Genomic DNA, 22,799 nt, shown 5'->3' with positions numbered 1-22,799 from the left:
TTCCAATACCGGGAGCGGAAAGACTTCCCTTAGCGGGAAAAAAAGGGACAGGTGTACACACACACACACACACACACACACACACACACACACACACACACACGTGCGGATGGATATTTGCTATTTTATCTTTTCCAGGGGCTTTCCAATTGTGTGTACAATTAATTGCTCGGGTAACTTCATGTTGCAAAATTATCACTTCAGGCATTTGTGGTATCATCTTGTATGTGTCTGTTTCTGCTTGTATCCACCATGCATGTCTGTTATGTTGTACCGGGTTTGACCATATGTTGCTCCAGATGTCTGTTATGTTTGGTGGATTGTCTATTTCAATGGGTGTGTTGTCTGTTGTCTGATAAAATTTCTTTTGGTTTGTGTTGAATGTTTGGTTTTGATTTTCTTCTATTTTCACATTTTTGTATCTTCTAAGTCATTTGGCCAATGCTTGTAATTTCTGCTTCTTTTCATCTAATTTCTCTATCGCTTCTTGTTGTGAGATTTTACTTAACCTTTTTCATTTTTTGTCTGATTTTTCATTTCTTATAAATTGTGTTAGCTGTCTGATGTCTTTTCTCAGTTTTTCTATTCTGATCTGTAGCCTGTGTTGCCATGCTGGTTTTGTGGGTTTTTTCTGTGTGTTTGTTGGTTCTGGTTAGCGTGTATATTTAGTGTAGTGAGTGCTCCTATATAAACCAGTAATTGTACCTCTTCCATAGTTGTATTTTCATTTATTTTGTTGTGTATGATTGTGTTGATAGTTGTTATTGTTCTTTCGACTTGTGGTTTATTTGGGGGTCTGTGCAAGAATGGTCTAATGTCTGTATTTGTGTCTTTGTATTATATATATGTCAGCTGAAATTTTTCTATTATATCTAACATGTGTGTCACTTCGTGTTCTATTTGTGCTTGTTCTAGTGGCTGTCTTAAGATTTCGTTTTCCTCTGATTGTTTAATTGATGCGTGTTTTTCTTTGTTTGTTTGCTCTGGGACGTTTGAGTCCATTACTGTATTTCCTTCTTCTGATTGCACATTATTTTGTTCTAGTATTTGTTGTACTTGTTGTTTGATGTTTTCTAATTCTGACTGGGGTATCCTGTTATTTTGATTACTACACGAATCTGATCAGCTAGTCATTGTTCTATTAAAAATTTTAATTCTGGGTATCTGGTAATTACTATTATTTTTATTTTTACATAGGAAAAACCCTAATTTAATTCTCACACCACTTAAAAGGTGGAGTCATACAGATATTAATGTCAATGGTGTTGATAAACAACTGAAATCTTTAAAACTGAGCCAAGTCCCAGGGCCTGATGGAATCCCTATCAGATTCTATACCCAATTCGCAATTGAGTTAGCCCCTCTTAACTGTTATCCGTCTTAGTTCCCTCGAACAGAGCACTGTGCTCAGTAGTTGCCTTCTTTCACACCTGTCTACAAGAAGGATAACAGAAGTAATCCACGAAAGTAATGTCCAATATCCTTGACATCAGTTTGCTGCACAAACTTATAACACATTCTGAGCTCCAACAATGAGGTATCGAAAAACAGACTGGCATCCTCAATGCTAACCAGCTTGGATTTCGAAAACCTACATCATATGAAATCCAATTCATTCTTTTCTCACATGACATCCTGAAAGCCACGGATCAATGCAGGCAGGTACATGCAATACTTCTCGATTTCTGAAAAGCATTTGTACTTTTGATAATAAGCATATGTGTGGTAATGAGTCAATCACATGGTGCACCATACAAAATGTCAGACTGGATTGATAATTTCTTGGTAGGGAGGATGCAGCATGTTATATCAGGTGGAGAGTCATTGGCAGATATACAAGTAACTTCAGATGTTCTCCAGAGAAGTGTGTTGTGTTCCTTGCTGTTCATGTTTTATTTTAATGACCTTGTGAACAATATCAATAGTAACCTCAGACAGTTGCAAATGATACAGTTACCTATAAGAAAGTACAGTCTGAACGAAGCTCCAGAAATACTCAGTCAGACCTCGATAAGATTTCAAAGTGGTGTAATGATTAGCAGCTTGCTTGAAACGTTCAAAAATGTAAAATTGTGCACTTCACAAAATGAAAAAGAAATATAGTATCTTATTAATACTATATTAGTGAGTTACAGCTGGAATCACTGAACTCACAAACTTCCACAAATACTTGGGAATAACAGTAGGTACAAGAAATGGAACACTCACATAAGCTCAGTTGTGGGTAAATCAGGTAGCAAACTTCAGTTTATTAGGGAAATTCAATGAGTCAACACAGGGGATTACTTACAAATCATTTGTGTAATGGTCAAAAGTTTGTTTCATCCACTGGACAGTGTCACTGAGATGTTGAAAGAACTGGCAGACTCTTAAGATACACGGAAACCATCCCTAGGGGAAACCATCCCTAGGAAGTCTGGTGACAATGTTTCAAGAAGCAGCTTTAAATCATGGCTAGGAATATTCGTAGTTTGGAACTTAAATAGTGGCAACACTGCTGTGGAGACACTATGCAATGGAATCTACTGCTGTCGCATTATCGCTGATAGCACACGTTGTTGACATACCTAACATACCTCCGAGCAAATGGACTTGCCCGTCTCACATCACGGCATGCGCACAATCGAGGGAAACACAGTCACTTGCGAACGAGCGGTCTAATGTAATGGAGTCATTATGTTTTCGAAACAAGAACAACAGAGTTGGATCAAGACTGGATGACTATCAATGCAGAGTATTACTGATCATTTTTGGAGCATTCAACAGCGAACAGCTTTACGAAAGAAGTGGCGACACACTCTGCGTAACCCACCCATCATTTTGCACGACAATGCGCGGGCGCATACAGCACAAGCTATGATTGCTCTGTTCAGTCGATGGTACTGTGAAGTACTGTACCAGCCATCATACTCTCCGGACTTAGGTCCTTGTGACTGATTTGATTCTGAAGATGAAGGAACCACTTCAACACATTCGCTTCAGAAATGTTAGAGAGATTCGACAGGCAGTAGACCACTCCATTCGCACCATCAACAGAAAAGGTTCTGTTAACAGTATACTACGCCTTCCACATTTCTGGCAATGGGTTCTACACAACGCTGATGACTACTTTGAAGGACAGTAACAGGTGCAAATATGTAACTCAATTGTATTGATTGTGAATAAATAGTTGCCACTATTTAAGTTTCAACCCTTGTACTATAACCCCCAACATCATTCCCATATGGGTCGTTAAGATAATTTGGTGCTGTATTACCTCGACAAATTCTGCATCTTTGAGAAATGATCCTTGGATGAATAATGATAAATATATAAATGTCAAAATAAATGAGACGATGTAACTTCAAACGGGGACCAAGGACAATGTTTATGTTGAGCTGATTAACTTAAAATAAATTCCAATTACAGGCAAATATGCAACACACCAGCCACGATTGTGTTATAGAACTTTGTCTTAAGCATGTCTTAAAAACCTACATACAGACAACGTTCAAAATACTAATTTTATCCAAGATTACAGTGCCTTGAGCATGAACGTAAAATAAAAGTACAGCGCATGTTTGCGAAATATGAAATAAGGATGGTAATACTGAACACAAATTAAAGATCTGAAAGTAAAAGAAATAAAAATGTGGCTGTCAAACTGACACTTTGTAAATGTAATTCAATTTTGTAACCATTGCAATGTAAATACATTTTTAATGAATGTCCCACTCATTGCACTGTTAGCATCACTTTGTTGGCACTGGAATTTTTTCATATACCCTTCTAGCAAATACAGTATCACCCATGTCAAGTTCCTCATCCGATGTAATGACACCTCTACAATATTGTGCAAGACAAATGCTGCAACTATAACAACTATCACAAAATTTACTTTTACTGTGAGTCCTACACTTTAATAACTCAGTATACTGCACATTAACAAACATTACCAGATGTCAAAAAGTGGCACAAAAAATCCAAGAGCTGACAATTTAACCTGAGACCTTCTGATCAACATTCCAGGACACCACCACTACCACCACCACCACCACCACCACCACCACCACCACCACCACCACATTTTTAAATCAAATGTCGAATAAATAATGCATTATTAAACTCAAACTGTTAAGAAAAATTATCAGGCAATACAGATTTCCTTTAAAAGCACAAATAAGAGAGTAGGTATTTACATTTTATTTTCCAGTTGAGTCTCTTCAAGTTTCTTCTTTAGAAAACAGGCATAAAATTCACTTTTAGTCAGCAAATGCAATAACCTCTTCATACGCTGTTCTTTAAGTTCTTGTGCTTGTTGTTCCTGCAGTTAGACATCAACGGTAAACAACCAGCATGTCCTGATAACCATTAGATTAAAACAAAAAACAAAAAAAAGCAATATATGGTAAATCAAACCTCTAATTGCTTCTGCAGTTCTCTTTCTGCTTGTTCTGCCTTCTCTGCAAGACGTTTTTCTTCTTCCAAAACATCACTAGTTATCACACTTCCTGTGGGAAGAGACAATTGGTTTCAGCTTTTTTTATTACAATGAATAAAAAAAAAACTTTTCTGTTACTATAGCAAATTATATGATATTTTATGCAAAGAGAAACCATATAAAATATTTGAAAAACCACCTCACAATGCAACAAACATTTTCAGAAAGATGAAGGAACTAACCACTATGACATTTAATATTCAGAACTATAAGAAAAAAAGCTCTCCACTAATGAGTCAAATGATGGATCAAGATAATATCCTATGCCCCTTTAATATGGGATTAACCTTCCAACAAGACAGGTACTAACTAACAGTGCCATCTCCATACAAAAGGGCTACATCAACTGTCTTGTACAATGGCAGATTGACCTGCTGAAGTAAATACGTCTTCATTATAAATTATTTTTATTCTTAACTGCATCTATGCAAATTATCTGAATTTGAGATATCAGAAAAGCCGTTGGCCAATGCCATACAACTGACATCCCTAACCGTGTTTTCGTACCACAGTAACTAAATCATTCTCATCCGTATGAAGGCAAAGCAAACTGGAAATTTAGTTACAGTGGCAGCATTGCTATGTTCATGACTAAGAAACAGAGAGGAATGATGACAAAAGTGGATTCCCCAGTTCCTTAAAAATGGAGTGCTGTCACATGATACACATCAGTGTCCTGTAAAGGGTCTACTGCCCATGTATCTTATTCACTCATGCGCTCCCTGCGAAAAGAAGAGCAAGCGGACGTGCAGCATATTTACGTTGCCTTACCGGTTCACAACCCTTCACTGGCAGTTACTATAAAAATATCTTCCACACTGATGTCACCTCCTTCCTCAGTTGTGTATTGATTCACAACCTGCCATTTGAGTCGTGGACAGTAATGATGACTTGTCACTTCCATGCTGACTGACAATGTATTTACAAATTTTTGCAAAGTTCTGGATCGGTCCTCAGAATTTCAGTTGGATGATATGGTGTAATCAGAGGGAAACAATACCATTTTCTCGAAAAACTTTGTCAAATGAATGAACTGGAGAAGGCTGGTATTTCACAACTGTGTTCAGCTTTCCTCAGCTCTGTCTCAAAATTTGTGTTTACCAGCCAATAGAACTGTATTTCACTTTTAGTGAACTATAAGAATGTGGTTTATCCTCCTGCTTGTCGTAACATGTAGTATTATCAAAAATGACTATACATTTAGGAGGTAATCTTTTAACAAGCTGTGTCTGTAATTACTTTAAATTTTTATGTTCATTACTGAATCAATATAACAGTTAAAGAATGGTTTGTTAGACAGTACTAACTCTCCACTGTCATGGCCAACATTTATTTAACATGTAATTTCTATTGTTGTAAAAATTTGATGCAGTATGTCATTTTTGCAACTGTCTACTTCTGTTCACACAAGACAACTCAATTTATTCTAGCAACTGTTAAAACCAATGTGAAGTTTCCACAAGGTTGGTACTTCCTTGTGTTCTTCATACAACAATAGAGATTTCTGCCTAGTAACAAATCTGTCCTGATTGACAAGCACTCCTTCTTCTTCTTCTTTTTCTTCTTCTTCTTCAGAGTACATAATTGAATCCTACCTTCCACAATTTGCACGTGACCAACAAACCCAATGTCAACATTTCGCTTTCAAGTTTCATCATCTTATCTACCAGTAGTAGTTGACTCATTCCACTTAGGACTGCTAGTTAAGTGGCAATGAATCATTTCACTGTCTTGACCATTCAGATTTATTTGGTTTTATAGTGCCATTATTTAGTTTCTAACAAATTCAGCCATTTTTCACACACTGCTCAAATGGTGTCATTGTGACTCCAGCTTTTACAGGTCACTACCTCACCACCAGTGCCTGTGAAATTCGAGCAAGCGGTCTATTGCTGGCCACCACCATTCTCAATGTCATGTTTGTCCTACATGAATACGACAGCTGAATCTGTCACACCCCCAATGCTAACATCCACAGACAGCTGTGCAGTTGGTGTTCTATTACAAGCTGCTGTAGTCCATGTCATACTTCTGCAGCTCATCTATTTGCATACGTAACACAACACAATGTAAGAACTTGACGTACTTGCACCTGAATGTGGTCTCACAGATTGGCTTTTACCCTCACATCACAATCAGAATGAATTAAATTAATATCAAACAACTAAGTTTACACTCCTAGTGCTCTGTGACAGCAAAAAATATGAGAACATACCGACATTTACACTACAGTTTTTGCATTAGTCTTTGCTACCAGTAATACCCCCCCCCCCCCCCCCCCCACGAACCATGGACCTTGCCGTTGGTGGGGAGGCTTGCGTGCCTCAGCGATACAGATGGCCGTACCGTAGGTGCAACCACAATGGAGGGGTATCTGTTGAGAGGCCAGACAAACGTGTGGTTCCTGAAGAGGGGCAGCAGCCTTTTCAGTAGTTGCAGGGGCAACAGTCTGGATGATTGACTGATCTGGCCTTGCAACATTAACCAAAACGGCCTTGCTGTGCTGGTACTGCGAACGGCTGAAAGCAAGGGGAAACTACAGCCGTAATTTTTCCCGAGGACATGCAGCTTTACTGTATGATTAAATGATGATGGCATCCTCTTGGGTAAAATATTCCGGAGGTAAAATAGTCCCCCATTCGGATCTCCGGGCGGGGACTACTCAGGAGGATGTCGTTATCAGGAGAAAGAAAACTGGCGTTCTACGGATCGGAGCGTGGAATGTCAGATCCCTTAATCGGGCAGGTAGGTTAGAAAATTTAAAAAGGGAAATGGATAGGTTAAAGTTAGATATAGTGGGAATTAGTGAAGTTCGGTGGCAGGAGGAACAAGACTTCTGGTCAGGTGGCTACAGGGTTATAAACACAAAATCAAATAGGGGTAATGCAGGAGTAGGTTTAATAATGAATAGGAAAATAGGAATGCGGGTAAGCTACTACAAACAGCATAGTGAACGCATTATTGTGGCCAAGATAGATACGAAGCCCACACCTACTACAGTAGTACAAGTTTATATGCCAACTAGCTCTGCAGATGATGAACAAATTGAAGAAATGTACGATGAAATAAAAGAAATTATTCAGATAGTGAAGGGAGACGAAAATTTAATAGTAATGGGTGACTGGAATTCGAGTGTAGGAAAAGGGAGAGAAGGAAACATAGTAGGTGAATATGGATTGGGGCTAAGAAATGAAAGAGGAAGCCGCCTAGTAGAATTTTGCACAGAGCACAACTTAATCATAGCTAACACTTGGTTTAAGAATCATGAAAGAAGGTTGTATATGTGGAAGAACCCTGGAGATACTAAAAGGTATCAGATAGATTATATAATGGTAAGACAGAGATTTAGGAACCAGGTTTTAAGTTGTAAGACATTTCCAGGGGCAGATGTGGACTCTGACCACAATCTATTGGTTATGACCTGTAGATTAAAACTGAAGAAACTGCAAAAATGTGGGAAATTAAGGAGATGGGACCTGGATAAACTGAAAGAACCAGAGGTTGTACAGAGTTTCAGGGAGAGCATAAGGGAACAATTGACAGGAATAGGGGAAAGAAATACAGTAGAAGAAGAATGGGTAGCTCTGAGGGATGTAGTAGTGAAGGCAGCAGAGGATAAAGTAGGTACAAAGAAGAGGGCTGCTAGAAATCCTTGGGTAACAGAAGAAATATTGAATTTAATTGATGAAAGGAGAAAATATAAAAATGCAGTAAATGAAGCAGGCAAAAAGGAATACAAACGTCTCAAAAATGAGATCGACAGGAAGTGCAAAATGGCTAAACAGGGATGGCTAGAGGACAAATGTAAGGATGTAGAAGCTTATCTCACTAGGGGAAAGATAGATACTGCCTACAGGAAAATTAAAGAGACCTTTGGAGAGAAGAGAACCACGTGTATGAATATCAAGAGCTCAGATGGCAGCCCAGTTCTAAGCAAAGAAGGGAAGGCAGAAAGGTGGAAGGAGTATATAGAAGGTTTATACAAGGGCCATGTACTTGAGGACAATATTATGGAAATGGAAGAGGATGTAGATGAAGACGAAATGGGAGATACGATACTGCGTGAAGAGTTTGACAGAGCACTGAAAGACCTGAGTCGAAACAAGGCCCCCGGAGTAGACAACATTCCATTAGAACTACTGACGGCCTTGGGACAACCAGTCCTGACAAAACTCTACCAGCTGGTGAGCAAGATGTATGAGACAGGCGAAATACCCTCAGACTTCAAGAAGAATATAATAATTCCAATCCCAAAGAAAGCAGGTGCTGACAGATGTGAAAATTACCGAACTATCAGTTTAATAAGCCACGGCTGCAAAATACTAACGCGAATTCTTTACAGACGAATGGAAAAACTGGTAGATGCAGACCTCGGGAAGGATCAGTTTGGATTCCGTAGAAATGTTGGAACACGTGAGGCAACTGACCTTACGACTTATCTTAGAAGAAAGATTAAGAAAAGGCAAACCTACGTTTCTAGCATTTGTAGACTTAGAGAAAGCTTTTGACAATGTTGACTGGAATACTCTTTTTCAAATTCTAAAGGTGGCAGGGGTAAAATACAGGGAGCGAAAGGCTATTTATAATCTGTACAGAAACCAGATGGCAGTCATAAGAGTCGAGGGGCATGAAAGGGAAGCAGTGGTTGGGAAAGGAGTGAGACAGGGTTGTAGCCTCTCCCCGATGTTATTCAATCTGTATATTGAGCAAGCAGTAAAGGAAACAAATGAAAAATTTGGAGTAGGTATTAAAATTCATGGAGACGAAGTAAAAACTTTGAGGTTCGCCGATGACATTGTAATTCTGTCAGAGACGGCAAAGGACTTGGAAGAGCAGTTGAACGGAATGGACAGTGTCTTGAAAGGAGGATATAAGATGAACATTAACAAAAGCAAAACGAGGATAATGGAATGTAGTCAAATTAAATCGGGTGATGCTGAGGGAATTAGATTAGGAAATGAGACACTTAAAGTAGTAAAGGAGTTTTGCTATTTAGGAAGTAAAATAACTGATGATGGTCGAAGTAGAGAGGATATAAAATGTAGACTGGCAATGGCCAGGAAAGCGTTTCTGAAGAAGAGAAATTTGTTAACATCGAATATAGATTTATGCATCAGGAAGTCGTTTCTGAAAGTATTTGTTTGGAGTGTAGCCATGTATGGAAGTGAAACATGGACGATAACTAGTTTGGACAAGAAGAGAATAGAAGCTTTCGAAATGTGGTGCTACAGAAGAATACTGAAGATAAGGTGGATAGATCACGTAACTAATGAGGAGGTATTGAATAGGATTGGGGAGAAGAGAAGTTTGTGGCACAACTTGACTAGAAGAAGGGATCGGTTGGTAGGACATGTTTTGAGGCATCAAGGGATCACAAATTTAGCATTGGAGGGCAGCGTGGAGGGTAAAAATCGTAGAGGGAGACCGAGAGATGAGTACACTAAGCAGATTCAGAAGGATGTAGGTTGCAGTAGGTACTGGGAGATGAAGCAGCTTGCACAGGATAGAGTAGCATGGAGAGCTGCATCAAACCAGTCTCAGGACTGAAGACAACAACAACAACAACAACAACAACCAGTAATACTTTTTTACCCACAGTGATTCTCTCTCTCTCTCTCTCTCTCTCTCTCTCTCTCTCTCTCACACACACACACACACACACACACACACACACACACACTTAGCATTTAAAAAAATTCTACGTCAAGGAAGTATAACTACTTCAGCCATATTTTGAAGTCAATTTTGTTAAGTATTATATTTTTACTTATACTACTGTCCAAAATTGCAATAATATGGCAAATATTGCAATCAGTTACAATGATCTTCTGGCAGAGATAATTGTCTCTGAGAAAAATTTTACTTAAGATCTTTACAAAGCTGCGTCAACTGTTCTCGTCTTCTGACATGGTGCTGAGGCAGCAGACACAATGTCATGAACACTGACGTAAGATTTCTTTCTCACAGATGGCAGATCAAAACTAGTTTTGAAAAATGTTATTTTCCTCATAGATCTGACTGTACAATACGATGCAGCGTAGGTAAATGAACCTGATTGTTGTCTGCAGCAAAAGGGTTGGCAATACAAACTATTTTCCCACACTCTGCTGCTACACCTACACAAACATCATGCACTACACACTTCAATATCACTTATCTCTCTGCAAGGAAGTGCCCTCCGATATGACACGGATTTCAGGATCTCTCCATTTGGAATTAAAAATTACTCATTTGCACGCCTTAGTTGAGGTCTTTTGCTTCGATTTGTATTTGTGTTAGGAGTGACATCATGGCAAGCTGATCTGCTACAAATTGCACATTTCAGGCGGGTCTTGTTATTGTTGTGGCTTCAATCCGAAGACTGGTCTGAGGCACCTTTCCATGCTACTTTACCCTTTGGAAGTCTCATCTCCAAGTAACTATTGCTACCTACTTACTTCTGAATATGTTTACTGTTTTCATCTCTTGGCCTCCCCTCTACAATTCTTATCTCCCCTTCAATACTAAACTGGTGACTCCTTGAAGTCCGAGAATGTTTACTATCAACCGACCCCTTCTTTTAGTCAAGTTATGACAAAAAATTTCTTTGCTTCCCAATTTTATTTGGTATCTCCTCATTAGCTATGTGATCTACTTGTTTCACCTTCAGCATTCTCCTGTAATACCACATTTCAAAGGCTTCTATTCTCTTCTTGTCTAAACTGTTTATCACTCATATTTCACTTCCACTTGTAACTACACTCCACAAAAATATTTTCAAAAAAGACTTCCTAACGCTTTTCTTGCCATTGCCACTCAACATTTTATACCTTCTCTACTTCAGCCATCAAAAGTTATGTCCCTTCTCAAATAGCAAAATACATCTACTACTTTTAGTGTCTTGTTTCCTAATCTAACTCCTTCAGCATCATCTGATTTAATCTGGCTACATTCATTATTCTTCTTTTTGCCTTTGTTGCTATTCATCTCATATCTACCTTTCAAGACACTGTCCACTCTGTTCCTATGCTCTTCCAACTCTTCTGCTGCCTCTGACAGAATTACGTTGTCACTGCAAACAACGAAGTTTTTATGCTTGCTCATTATATCATTGTACATACTGTATAACATTGGGTATAGGCTACAACCCCGTCTCATGCCCTTCTGAACCACTGCTTCCCTTTTATGCTCCTTGACTCTTGGAACTGCACCTGGTTTCAATACAAGTTGTAAATAACCTTTCATTCTTTGTGTCATATCCCTATTACCTTCAGAATTACGAAGAGTATTCCAGTCAACATTGTCAAAAGCTTTCGCTACATCTACAAATGGTATAATCCTTGGTTTGCCTTCTCTTAACGTACCTTCTAAGAGAAGTCATAATTTCAGTACTGCCTCGTTTGTTCCTACATTTCTCTCTAATCCAAACTGATCTTCCCCAAGGTAAGCTTCTACCAGTTCTCCCCCCCCCCCCCCCCCTTCTGTACATAATTTGTGTTAGTATTTTGCAACAATGACTTATTAAACTGTTAGTTCCGAAATATTCACATTTGTTAGCAACTAATTTCTTTGAAATTAAGAATTTGTCGGATGTAGACTGGGAGACACAAACGTTCATAACAGATGGCAGGGACAAAGAATCCAGTGAAATTTTTTTAAGTGCTTTATCTGAAAACTACCTTGAGCAGTTTAACAGAGAACCGACTCGTGGCGATAACATATTAGACCTTCTGGTGACAAACAGACCCGAACTATTTGAATCAGTTAATGCAGAACAGGGAATCAGCGATCATAAAGAGGCTACTGCATCGATGATTCCAGCCGTAAATAGAAATATTAAAAAAGTAGGAAGATTTTTCTGTTTAGCAAAAGTGACAAAAATCATATTTCAGAGTACCCGATGGCTCAACACAAAAGTTTTGTCTCAAGTACAGATAGTGTTGAGGATCAGTAGACAAATTTCAAAACCATCATAGTATGTGTGTTAGATGAGTACGTGCCAAGCAAGATCGTAAGAGATGGAAAAGACCCACCGTAGTACAACAACAGAGTTAGAAAACTGCTGTGGAAGCAAAGGTAACTTCACAGCACACATAAACATAGCCAAAGCCTTGCAGACAAACAAATATTACGCGAAGCGAAATGTAGTGTGAAGACGGCTATGCGAGAGGCATTCAATGAATTCGAAAGTAAAGTTCTATGTACTGACTTGGCACAAAATCCTAAGAAATTTTGGTCTTATGTCAAAGCAGTAGGTGGATCAAAACAAAATGTCCAGACACTCTGTGACCAAAATGGTACTGAAACAGAGGATGACAGACTAAAGGCCGAAATACTAAATGTCTTTTCCCGAAGCTGTTTCACAGAGGAAGACTGCACTGTAGTTCCTTCTCTAGATTGTCGCACAGATGACAAAATTGTAGATATCGAAACAGACGACAGAGGGATAGAGAAACAATTAAAATCACTCAAAAGAGGGATGGCCTCAAGACCTGATGGGATACCAGTTCGATTTTGCACAGGGTACACGAAGGAACTTGCCCCCCTTCTTGCAGCGGTGTACCATAGGTCTCTAGAAGAGTGTAGCGTTCCAAAGGATTGGAAAAGGGCACAGGTCATCCCCGTTTTCAAGAAGGGACGTCCAACATTTGTGCAGAACTATAGACCTATATCTCTAACGTCTATCAGTTGTAGAATTTTGGAACACACATTATGTTCGAGTACGATGACTTTTCTGGAGACTAGAAATCTACTCTGCAGGAATCAGCATGGGTTTCAAAAAAGGCGATCATGTGAAACCCAGCTCGTGCTATTCGTCCACGAGACTCAGATGGCAGTAGACAAGGGTTCACAGGTAGATGCCGTGTTTCTTGACTTCCGTAAGGCATTCGATACAGTTCGGCATAGTCGGTTAATGAGCAAAGTAAGAGCATATAGACTATCAGACGAATTGTGTGATTGGATTGAAGAGTTCCTAGATAACAGAATGCAGCATATCATTCTCAATGGAGAGAAGTCTTCCGAAGTAAGAGGGATTTCAGGTGTGCCGCAGAGGAGTGTCATAGGACCGTTACTATTCACAATATACATAAATGACCTTGTGGATGACATCGGAAGTTCACTGAGGCTTTTTGCAGATGATGCTGTGGTGTATCGAGAGGTTATAACAATGGAAAATTGTACTGAAATGCAGGAGGATCTGCATCGAATTGACGCATGGTGCAGGGAATGGCAATTGAATCTCAATGTAGACAAGTGTAACGTGCTGCGAATACATAGGAAGAAACATCCCTTACCATTTAGCTACAATATAGCAGGATAGCAACTGGAAACAGTTAATTCCATAAATTAGGAGTAATTTAAAATGGAATGATCATATAAAGTTGATCGTCGGTAAAGCAGATGGCAGACAGATTCATTGGAAGAATCCTAAGGAAATGCAATCTGAAAACAAAGGAAGTAGGTTACAGTACGCTTGTTCACCCACTGCTTGAATACTGCTCAGCAGTGTGGGATGCGTACCAGATAGGGTTGATAGGGGATAGAGAGAGAGAGAGAGAGAGAGAGAGAGAGAGAGAGAGAGAGAGAGAGAGAGAGAGAGAGAGAGAGAGAAGATCCATCAGAGAGCAGCGTGCTTCGTTACAGGATCATTTAGTAATCACGAAAGCGTTACGGAAATGATAGATAAACTCCAGTGGAAGACTCTGCAGGAGAGACACTCAGTAGCTCGGTATGGGCTTTTGTTGAAGTTTCGAGAACATACCTTCACCGAGGAGTCAGTATATTGCTCCCTTCTTTCCACAAACAATACGAGAATGGAACAGAATGGAGAACCGATAGAGGTATTCAAGGTACCCTCCGAGACACACCGTCAGGTGGCTTGCAGAGTATGGATGTAGATCGTTATATTCTTGAAGTAAGAGGGTATTTTCACAAGTCTCATATCTTACACACCTGATGGAAGAGTTTTATAAGGCTGGTTCTCCCAAGGCTGTCAATAGTTCTGATGTAATGTTATCTCTTCCCAGGGCTCTTGTTTTGACATAGGTCTTTCAGTGCCCTGTTAAATTCTTCTCGCATCATCCCATCTCCCATCTATCTTCGTCTACGTCCTCTTCCATTTCTACAAAATTTCCATTAAGTACATCTCCCTCATACAGATCCTCTATATACGCCTTTCATCTTTCCCTTCTTTGCTTAGGAGCAGTTTTCTACCTGAGCTCTTGCTGTTCATACAGCTGCTTCTCTTTTCTCTGAAGGTCTCTGTAATTGGCCTGTAGCCTGTGTATCTTTCTACTAGTGAAATATACTTCTTGTGGTATCACATACCTGTACCACACCATGAGCATCAAAGCTGGCAAGTTTCCATCACACACCAATAGTGACCGTGCAGGATCCAGCGGACCCAAAGGAGCATTCCCACTCAGCCATGCCTCCAGCGGCTCTAGACTACGAGCTCCCCCTGTCGCCGCGAAATAGGATGGCCAGCGGCAGACACACAGCCTACTCGCACTCAGAGTCACTTTGCTACGTGGCGCTATGCAGATGCCGCCCAGTCACGGCTCTGACACCATAGTTCGTGCTGTAGTTCAGAGAGCCTCATCTTTGTTGATATAGTGATAGCTGAACTATTTCTTGCTGCATTATTTGTAATAAGTCTTCATATGCTAGGAGAAATATAAGTTAAGTAAATCTTCTGTTTACTTTGTTAACTTGTTTGCTAATCATTTCTGCTCCTGCCTGGCTTTCCTATGATGCCTGCTGCCGAACAACTTGCCTCCCCACCTCTCCTTACCATTCCGCAGGACATCTTACACAACGCTTCTAAATCTTTACATATGTTCTCTAGCCATTCCTGCTTATCCATTTCACTTTTTCTGTCAGTCTCATACTTGAGATGTTTGTACTGCCTGAAGCCTGCTTCATTTACTGCATTTTTATATTCTCTCCTTTCATCAATTAAGTATCTCCTACATTACCCAAGTATTTATGGGTAATGTTTCTGAATAATGAGATATCAGTCCCCTCCCCTCTCTTCACAGGTGATGTGCTCCTGAAATATGGAACGGAAAAGAGAAGGCGATAAGTAGACCGAGATCATTTCACAGTCATCACACTGCACAGTATATTCTTCACTATCGTTTAAAATTAAAGGCACTAATCAGACATTTCTGATCAACATCTAATTACACTTCAAATAAAGCAAGGGAAAAGCTATATTAGGAGTTGGAAGCAAATGTGGTATCCCACAAGGTTCAGTATTGTATTGACTTTACTTACTGCAGATTTACCATAAACTGTAATGTTCCTGTTCACACAAGGATACTGCAACAGGAATTAAACACAGCCATTCCTCAGACACTGAAGATAGCAGTGACACAGGGTTACAACATTAAACTGATTAACTCAATCTTATAAAAACTTGTATGACAATACCAAACAAATTATAACTTATTACAGAAACCACACAGAGAGAAATGGGCATACACTGCAAAAATTTTCATTAGGAAATTCCTAAGAACCAAAGTGGCTAAAAAACTGAGATGACACCAACAAATGGACAAAAAAAAATGTGACTTTGCATTCAGAAGTCTCTTACTACGACTTGAAGTTAGGAGTATTTGTGTATTTCAAGATAGTACTGTTTTACAGCATAACTGTCACAAGATATGCAGCTAATTCAAATGCAATATTTATTCTACAGAGGTGTGCAGAAATAATATTAAAGCAAGCCGATAACACTACTACATCTTCAGAGACCTTGTGATTCTCAGTCATGCAATGGGTTCTTCTAACACTTAACATATGATTTGACTCATTCCAAATCCCTGGAAGCTGGGTCTCCTTCATGAAGGGATGTAGAGAAAGTAGAGGGAGTAATGGCAGTTCATAGAAGACCAAAGTTCCTGACAGAAGAGACAGAAATATCGTGCAGTGGCTTGACTCTTCCCACATCCTTTAAGACTCTCCACAATGAGATTTACAGTACTTGTAGAATTATCAAATAAATGAATCTCCAACTGTGACCCTCACAAGGTAGGTGGCGGACACTATCAGAGAGGCACTGTGCGTCATAGAGGTTTGTTGTTGAAATTCTGAGAGCTTAATTCCAAGAAGAGTAACAGTATTTTTGCTTCCTCCCACACATTTCTCATGAAATGACCACATCACATTAAGACAGAAAAATTTAAACTTACGTGGAAGTCTATCAATGCATTCTGTATGTGCACTATTCAAAAATCGAACAAGAAATGAGGAAAATCGAGAATGTTATAAGAAGCATATTTCCGCACATACAGTTGTGGATTGTGGAGTAGATACGTAGAAACTGCACAGAGCACCAATGTAGTCGTGTGACATCAAGGTATTCTCTTATGTAAAGTTTATTACAAACAAATTTTGTCAAAGACAAACCCAGACTGCGTGCTTATGCTATGTATCAGTGTCACGAGTAGCGACTCTTGAAATTTGGCTCACTGGAGGGCACATGACACCGTCACCCAGGTAACACCAATGACGAGCCAGCTTTCCCAACCACGCCACAAGCAGTTTGGTTAGTAAAGTTCCCCGGTTGCCACGCCATGGATAAACACTAACATGTCGCGCCGTGCATAGATGCACCTACGTACATTAGCTCTCATTGTAAAGTGATATTTTCTGGTGCTAATAAGTGTTCTGCAGTAATCACGTATTGAACTAGCGTTTTATGTTGGTGTAGCATTAACAAGGACAGTGGAGCATGTCTGAACATGAGATTCGCAATAAAAGTGGTCGTCCAAGAACGTGTTTAACTGGGTGCGGAGATGATAATGTGCTAAATAATGTTCCTCCGAATTTGATAATGGGTCATTCAATCAGGGGCTCCAGCTCATAGTCTCAGATTTGACTGAAATTCAGTACACTAATTCTAACACGTGCAGATCACTCGTGTACAAAGTATTAGTTCCAGAATTGTTGTAAAAGAAGATGGTGTGACCCCGAAATTGCAACCTGCATCTGGCAATCTATCTTCATATCCAACTTCAGGTCTTAATAACTTTGGAACTATTCCACAAAGTCCTGTCTTGGTATTCTGTATTCCGACTTTTTCCTGTATTTTGTTCTGGTACATTCTGATTGATTTGATTATACTACCTCACTTTATATATTGTATCTCCTGTCTATTGACTATTTATAAAACTATTGTAATATTGTGCTTATAGCTCCTGCATATAATTTTGTTTATATTTTGTAATTTGATGTTGTCTATTGCTTCTGTACACTTAACGACAATAAAATATTATTATTATTATTATGATAACATATCAATGAAGTTGATGAAAGAGTGCTCATGTGAGTTGAGTTCTTTGTTCAGCTATTTGTGTAATTATTCTCTCATCAGCAGAACATTTCCAGACTGCCTAAAATATGCTGACGTTAAGACTGTTTACAAAAAAAAAAGGGGGGGGAGCGTAAAGAGATACCATCAAACCATCAACAAATTTCACTTTACTGGCTTTCTCAAAAACGTTGAAAAAGGTTGGGTTCAAGTGTGTCCTTAAGAATGTGACTGCAAGTAATATATTGTCCAAGTCTAAGATTTTATAAAGACAGTATTGATGCAGTTCATATCAAGGCAACAATACAGGTGGTCTTAAAATTTAAAATCATGTGAGTAATGGAGAAAACGAGGGAGGAGATACAAAGAATGTGCCAGTACTATAGTATATTACCTACTGCAATAATAGATGGGAGATAATTACCAATATTAGTTGCGTCAACAGCTGTTAAATCCATTGCTAACTGTATAGGCACCAACAGATCTGCGTCCTGCAATCATTCAGACAACATTAAAAAAATGGAATTTTGTTACTGTTAAGTCAATCCTATAAAAATTAGTTTCACCTCCTTATTGCTTACTTCTATATCCTGTAAACGTTAAAGCTTCCCGAACCTGCACTAAAGACAAAACTTTTGTGTTGTCCACAGTAAAACACTAATTATCGATACAACACTTTACACACAAAGCTTAACACGATAACACAATGCCAGCTGTCAATTTGCTTCAATGTTATGCCAAACTGCGTTCTTCGTTCTTCCAACTAAAATATAAACTACAAATGTACAACGCGCCAAACTTTCGCGCACATGTTTCCAAAGATTAGCTTTAAAAGCTAAAGTCACCAAAAAGCTCTTCTTATCGATTTCTCCAAAATCGTTCGAACATCCTTGCAGTTCTCAAAAGTTTGCAACCACAAGTTTGAGATTTGGAATGTTAATTCACTGAATATTTCCATTCCCACTAGAATGACAACCAATACTCGACATACATTTGGAACGAACGGAACTTCAGCAAATTTCACAAAGCATTTCAAATAGGGACATTCACGCAAACCATCATAAAAGAGAGTTACGATCATCCTGAATAAAAGCCAAAATGACTCGTGGAGTACTCCCGTCCACAATCCAAAAATACTGACATTTCCAACCAAGTGCACATGCAAAATTGAAAGATAGCCGCCAAGGGAAATGACAGGTATTTTCTCAGTCCGCTAAAAGAGCTTTATTAGGAGGAAATAGTGCCAAATTTAAATTTTCTTTGCTTCAAACACTTACTGTAATATCCGTTCATGTCATACAACTGAATATTAGCGTCCTGGCAGAGCTTCACCTTGAAAAAACTTCGTATTTTGAATGAAATAAACACAAAAACTTCTATTCAAGTTTTCTGGATGGCGCAAAATTCGTTAACAAAAGACAGCTACTACTTTCCTCAGTGTCTATTGTCGCAATAAAACTGTAATTAAAAGTCTCTAAATCGTATTTAACTAACATTTCATATTGTTTGCTTGTTACATAGACACGATCTAGGCCTAAATTTTCCGAGATTTAAACGGTTAAAAACCTGGCCGAACACTCTTGATAACAAAAATTCTGCAAAACCAAAGTAACTAATAATTCACTTTTCTGTCATTGTCTCTCTAAGTCAGTGCAAAAACAACAACCGCACATAAGACCCTCATGCCTTTTTTTGTTTACATACAGCCAATCTCGCATTCTTGACAAATTTAAAACATCCTTTAAACTTAATTACTATTTCGAAACTGACTATGAGTGATAAATTTGGGAACTGTTATAGGGTAGTGAGTAGAGGGATTTGTTGCCAATCTTGTACGAAATATTTCACTGGTGGGGGATGCAGTGGGAAGAATGTCGGAGGAACAGAACAGGCTCTTTCCTGGAAGTGTCAAAAATGCAGTAGGGACATTTTGATTGGGGAACAAGAAGCAAGGAGGGAACTGGTAAGGATCAAGGGAGATAGGAGGAAGGAGGGTGGTTTGGAACTGGCAGCTGATAGGAGGATAGGAAGAAAGAGAACACGATCTGACGGTTTTATGATCAACACCAAAAACAGGTATCTACCACTGCCAGAGTCAAGTGGAGAAGACCATTGGGTAGAACGAGAAGCAGGAAATGTGCAACACACTTAAATCTTTGAGGGGCAGTGGCTATCAACTGGCATTATCTCTTTCAAGGGCGGTTGTTAACAATGTTAACCACCTATTTTACGACACCTGGTGAGCGAATGGGGCAGCAGTTGTCACTGCTAGCCACACAGTCGAGGAAGTTCGCCCTAGATGACATGTCATTGGATATCACACTTTTTGCTTTCCTATTGTTGGTACAGCACAAATGGTTTGTTCCCTTGCAGCAGTTTTGTGCCGTTTAGTTGATGTATGTCTTGAAGAACAAATTTGGCCCATATATACTACTTTCATTTCCAAGTAAGTATTTTGATGTATATAAATTTAGTTCATGCTAATGACCAGTGCAATAGTTACGTGAAACAAGTTTACTTATTTCATATTTTTGTTACTTTAATCTAGGTTAGCGCTGCTAACCACCACGCAACTGGGATACAGCTTTCATTCAGTATGGCTAGGAGGTGTCTTAGTGATGATGAAATACGAAAACGGCTTTTCGAGGACCTTCCATCAGACTCATACAGTGAAATAAGTTTGTTAGAAGACTCTGACATTGATCCTACATATGAACCTGATTGTGATAATGTTGTGTTAACATGTTCTGAACAGAGTTGCAATGAAGCAGATGATAATTTACCACAAAGTAATCATCACTTGTACGATAATAAACAAAATGGTTCAACTGGCTCTGAGAACTATGGGACTTAACAACTGAGGTCATCAGTCCCCTAGAACTTAGAACTACTTAAACCTAACTAACCTAAGGACATCACACACATCCATGCCCAAGGCAGGACTCGAACCTGCGACCGTATCGGTCGCGCTGTTCCAGACTGTAGCACCTAGAACCGCTCGGCCACTCTGGCCTACGATAATAAACAACATTGCATAGCTACAATTCCATCAAATGATGATTCGTCTGCCTCTGAAACGGTTTCTCTGCCCATGATTAGACGTTCGAGATCACCACTGGCTAAAGCAATGACATCTGTAACTCTTAATTCTTCACATATACAGCCAAACATCCCAAATCATTCTAGTACGTCTGGTGGATCTGGAAGTGTACCCATTGTTCAGTATGATCCTCCACAATGAAGCCAAAATTTCAGAGTTGAAGCAATGCCTAATTTTGTGGAAAAAATGGCCCTACAGCTGTTTTTACAGAGATGTCAAATCCATCGCCACATAAAATATTTTGTGATTTTTTTACTGATGAAATGGTAAAACATATTACATTTCACACCAATTTGTACGCCACACAAAAAGGAAAGCCTTTCATCCCAACTACTGAAGCTGAGATAAGGGTTTTCTTCGGCATCAATTTATTTATGAGTGTCAAACTGCATATTATTTGAAGTTCCAAATTTATACTGGAAGATTAGCTACAGAGAAGTCTAAACTGGGACTGGATGCACAGGTAGTACCAGATTTATGTGAAGAACTTTATGGCAAAAATCATATTGCTTTCATGGATAATTTCTTCACATCTTATAATCTTTTTGTCCTACAAAAAGCCCAAAAAACATTTTCCGTTGGAACTGTGAACCCTACACGTAAATTCCTCCCAAAACTGAAGGTAGATATAAAGATGAAAAGATGGGACTTTGACAGCAAAGTAAGCAATCATGGTGTAGCATTTTACAAGTGGATGGACAAACGAGCTGTGAATTTAATCTCTACTATACATGATCCTAGTGACACCACAAGTGTAAATAGGAAGGAAAAAGATGGATCAACTACTGTAGTGGTATGTCCCCGTCTACTGAGTGACTATAACAGGAGCATGAATTTTTTTACAATTTTGATCGTCTAAAAGGAGACTATGGTTGTGATCACAAAAGTAAAAAATGGTGGCATAGGCTTTTCTCCCAATTTATTGATATGTGCGTAGTGAATGCATTTATCATACACAACGAAATTGAAATGGACAACTCACGAATAAAGATTTCCGAAGGAAAGTGTACAAAGGACTGTTTGCCAAGGCAATTATCCATTGCAGTGGCCTAAGTCAAAAAGGGAAGAGTGTAACTCGCAGTAAACATAAACCACACCTGGACAAACAAATCAGATTGGAAGGTAGTGCACATCAGCCAAAACAGGCCACCTCAAGATGATGTGCAGTATGCAGCACACGTGCTGTTCCTGTTAGAACAGTGTGGATGTGTTCTTCATGTAACATACCTCTTTGTCTACGGAAAGGCTTTCAAACATTTCATTCTCAATATTGATGTACTTTTGAGTTGTTTGTGTAAATAATTTCCTAAGAAAACTGTTAAAAATTTTATCTCTCAAAATTTCTCAAGAAAAAAGTAACTAATGAATATTATGGGCGGTGATTAACAGAGGTAACCACAATTTAATTGACTGTAATTAGAAAAGTAAGCAAGATATTGTAAAATTGTGTTAAAATAGATTGTATTGTTTGGTAAGAAGTTTTATAATTATGACAAATCACGTGTCTTCATTTTAAAAAAAGTTCCTACCCCTCAAAGAGTAAGAAATATGTGGTCAACACTGATAACCACTGCCCCTTAAAGAGTTAACCGAGGCCAAGAAGCCTAGGAATGTACAAAGTGTTAGGAACAAGAAAGTGCTACTGCTAGTTAGTAGCCATGGGTGAGGTGTATGCCCTCAGTTACAGGGAAGTTCATGGGCAGCATACCAGGCCTGTAGTATCTTCAACTCAAATGCAGGGCTAAGTCATGTAACAGGACTTAGTGTCTTTATGTAAGGACTTTACAAAAGAGGACCATGTGATGATAGTGGGTGGGGCAGGAAACAGTTTGGACAGAGATGGGGCATATGACATAGGTGGTGACCTCACCCATATCAGCAATGTACACTTTGTTGAGCTGTTCTGGCCTCTTGATCGACCA

General features: G+C 39.0%; 1 protein-coding gene across 2 annotated transcripts in view; it reads right to left on the bottom strand.

Moving 5' to 3' along the window:
- Positions 1-19,616, bottom strand: part of LOC126278506 (lymphoid-specific helicase-like) — a 131,906-nt gene extending 112,290 nt beyond the window's left edge. The window contains exons 1-4 of one of the 2 annotated variants that reach the window (XM_049978667.1): positions 19,055-19,616; positions 18,202-18,268; positions 4,399-4,490; positions 4,179-4,303 (exon numbers count right to left, since the gene is read on the bottom strand). In XM_049978667.1, coding sequence (XP_049834624.1) covers positions 4,179-4,303; positions 4,399-4,490; positions 18,202-18,235 — 251 coding nt within the window. In that variant the 5' untranslated portion in view covers positions 18,236-18,268; positions 19,055-19,616. Of the gene's footprint in view, positions 1-4,178; positions 4,304-4,398; positions 4,491-18,201; positions 18,269-18,358; positions 18,793-19,054 lie in introns of those variants that run through there. The other variant, XM_049978665.1, reaches the window with a different exon arrangement.
- Between the last annotated feature and the right edge of the window lie 3,183 nt (positions 19,617-22,799).

The sequence above is a fragment of the Schistocerca gregaria genome, chromosome 6, assembly GCF_023897955.1.
Source record: "Schistocerca gregaria isolate iqSchGreg1 chromosome 6, iqSchGreg1.2, whole genome shotgun sequence".
Taxonomy (NCBI): Eukaryota; Metazoa; Arthropoda; class Insecta; order Orthoptera; family Acrididae; genus Schistocerca; species Schistocerca gregaria.
Note: the sequence above shows the minus strand (reverse complement) of the source record. Positions and strands in the feature narration are given on the sequence as shown.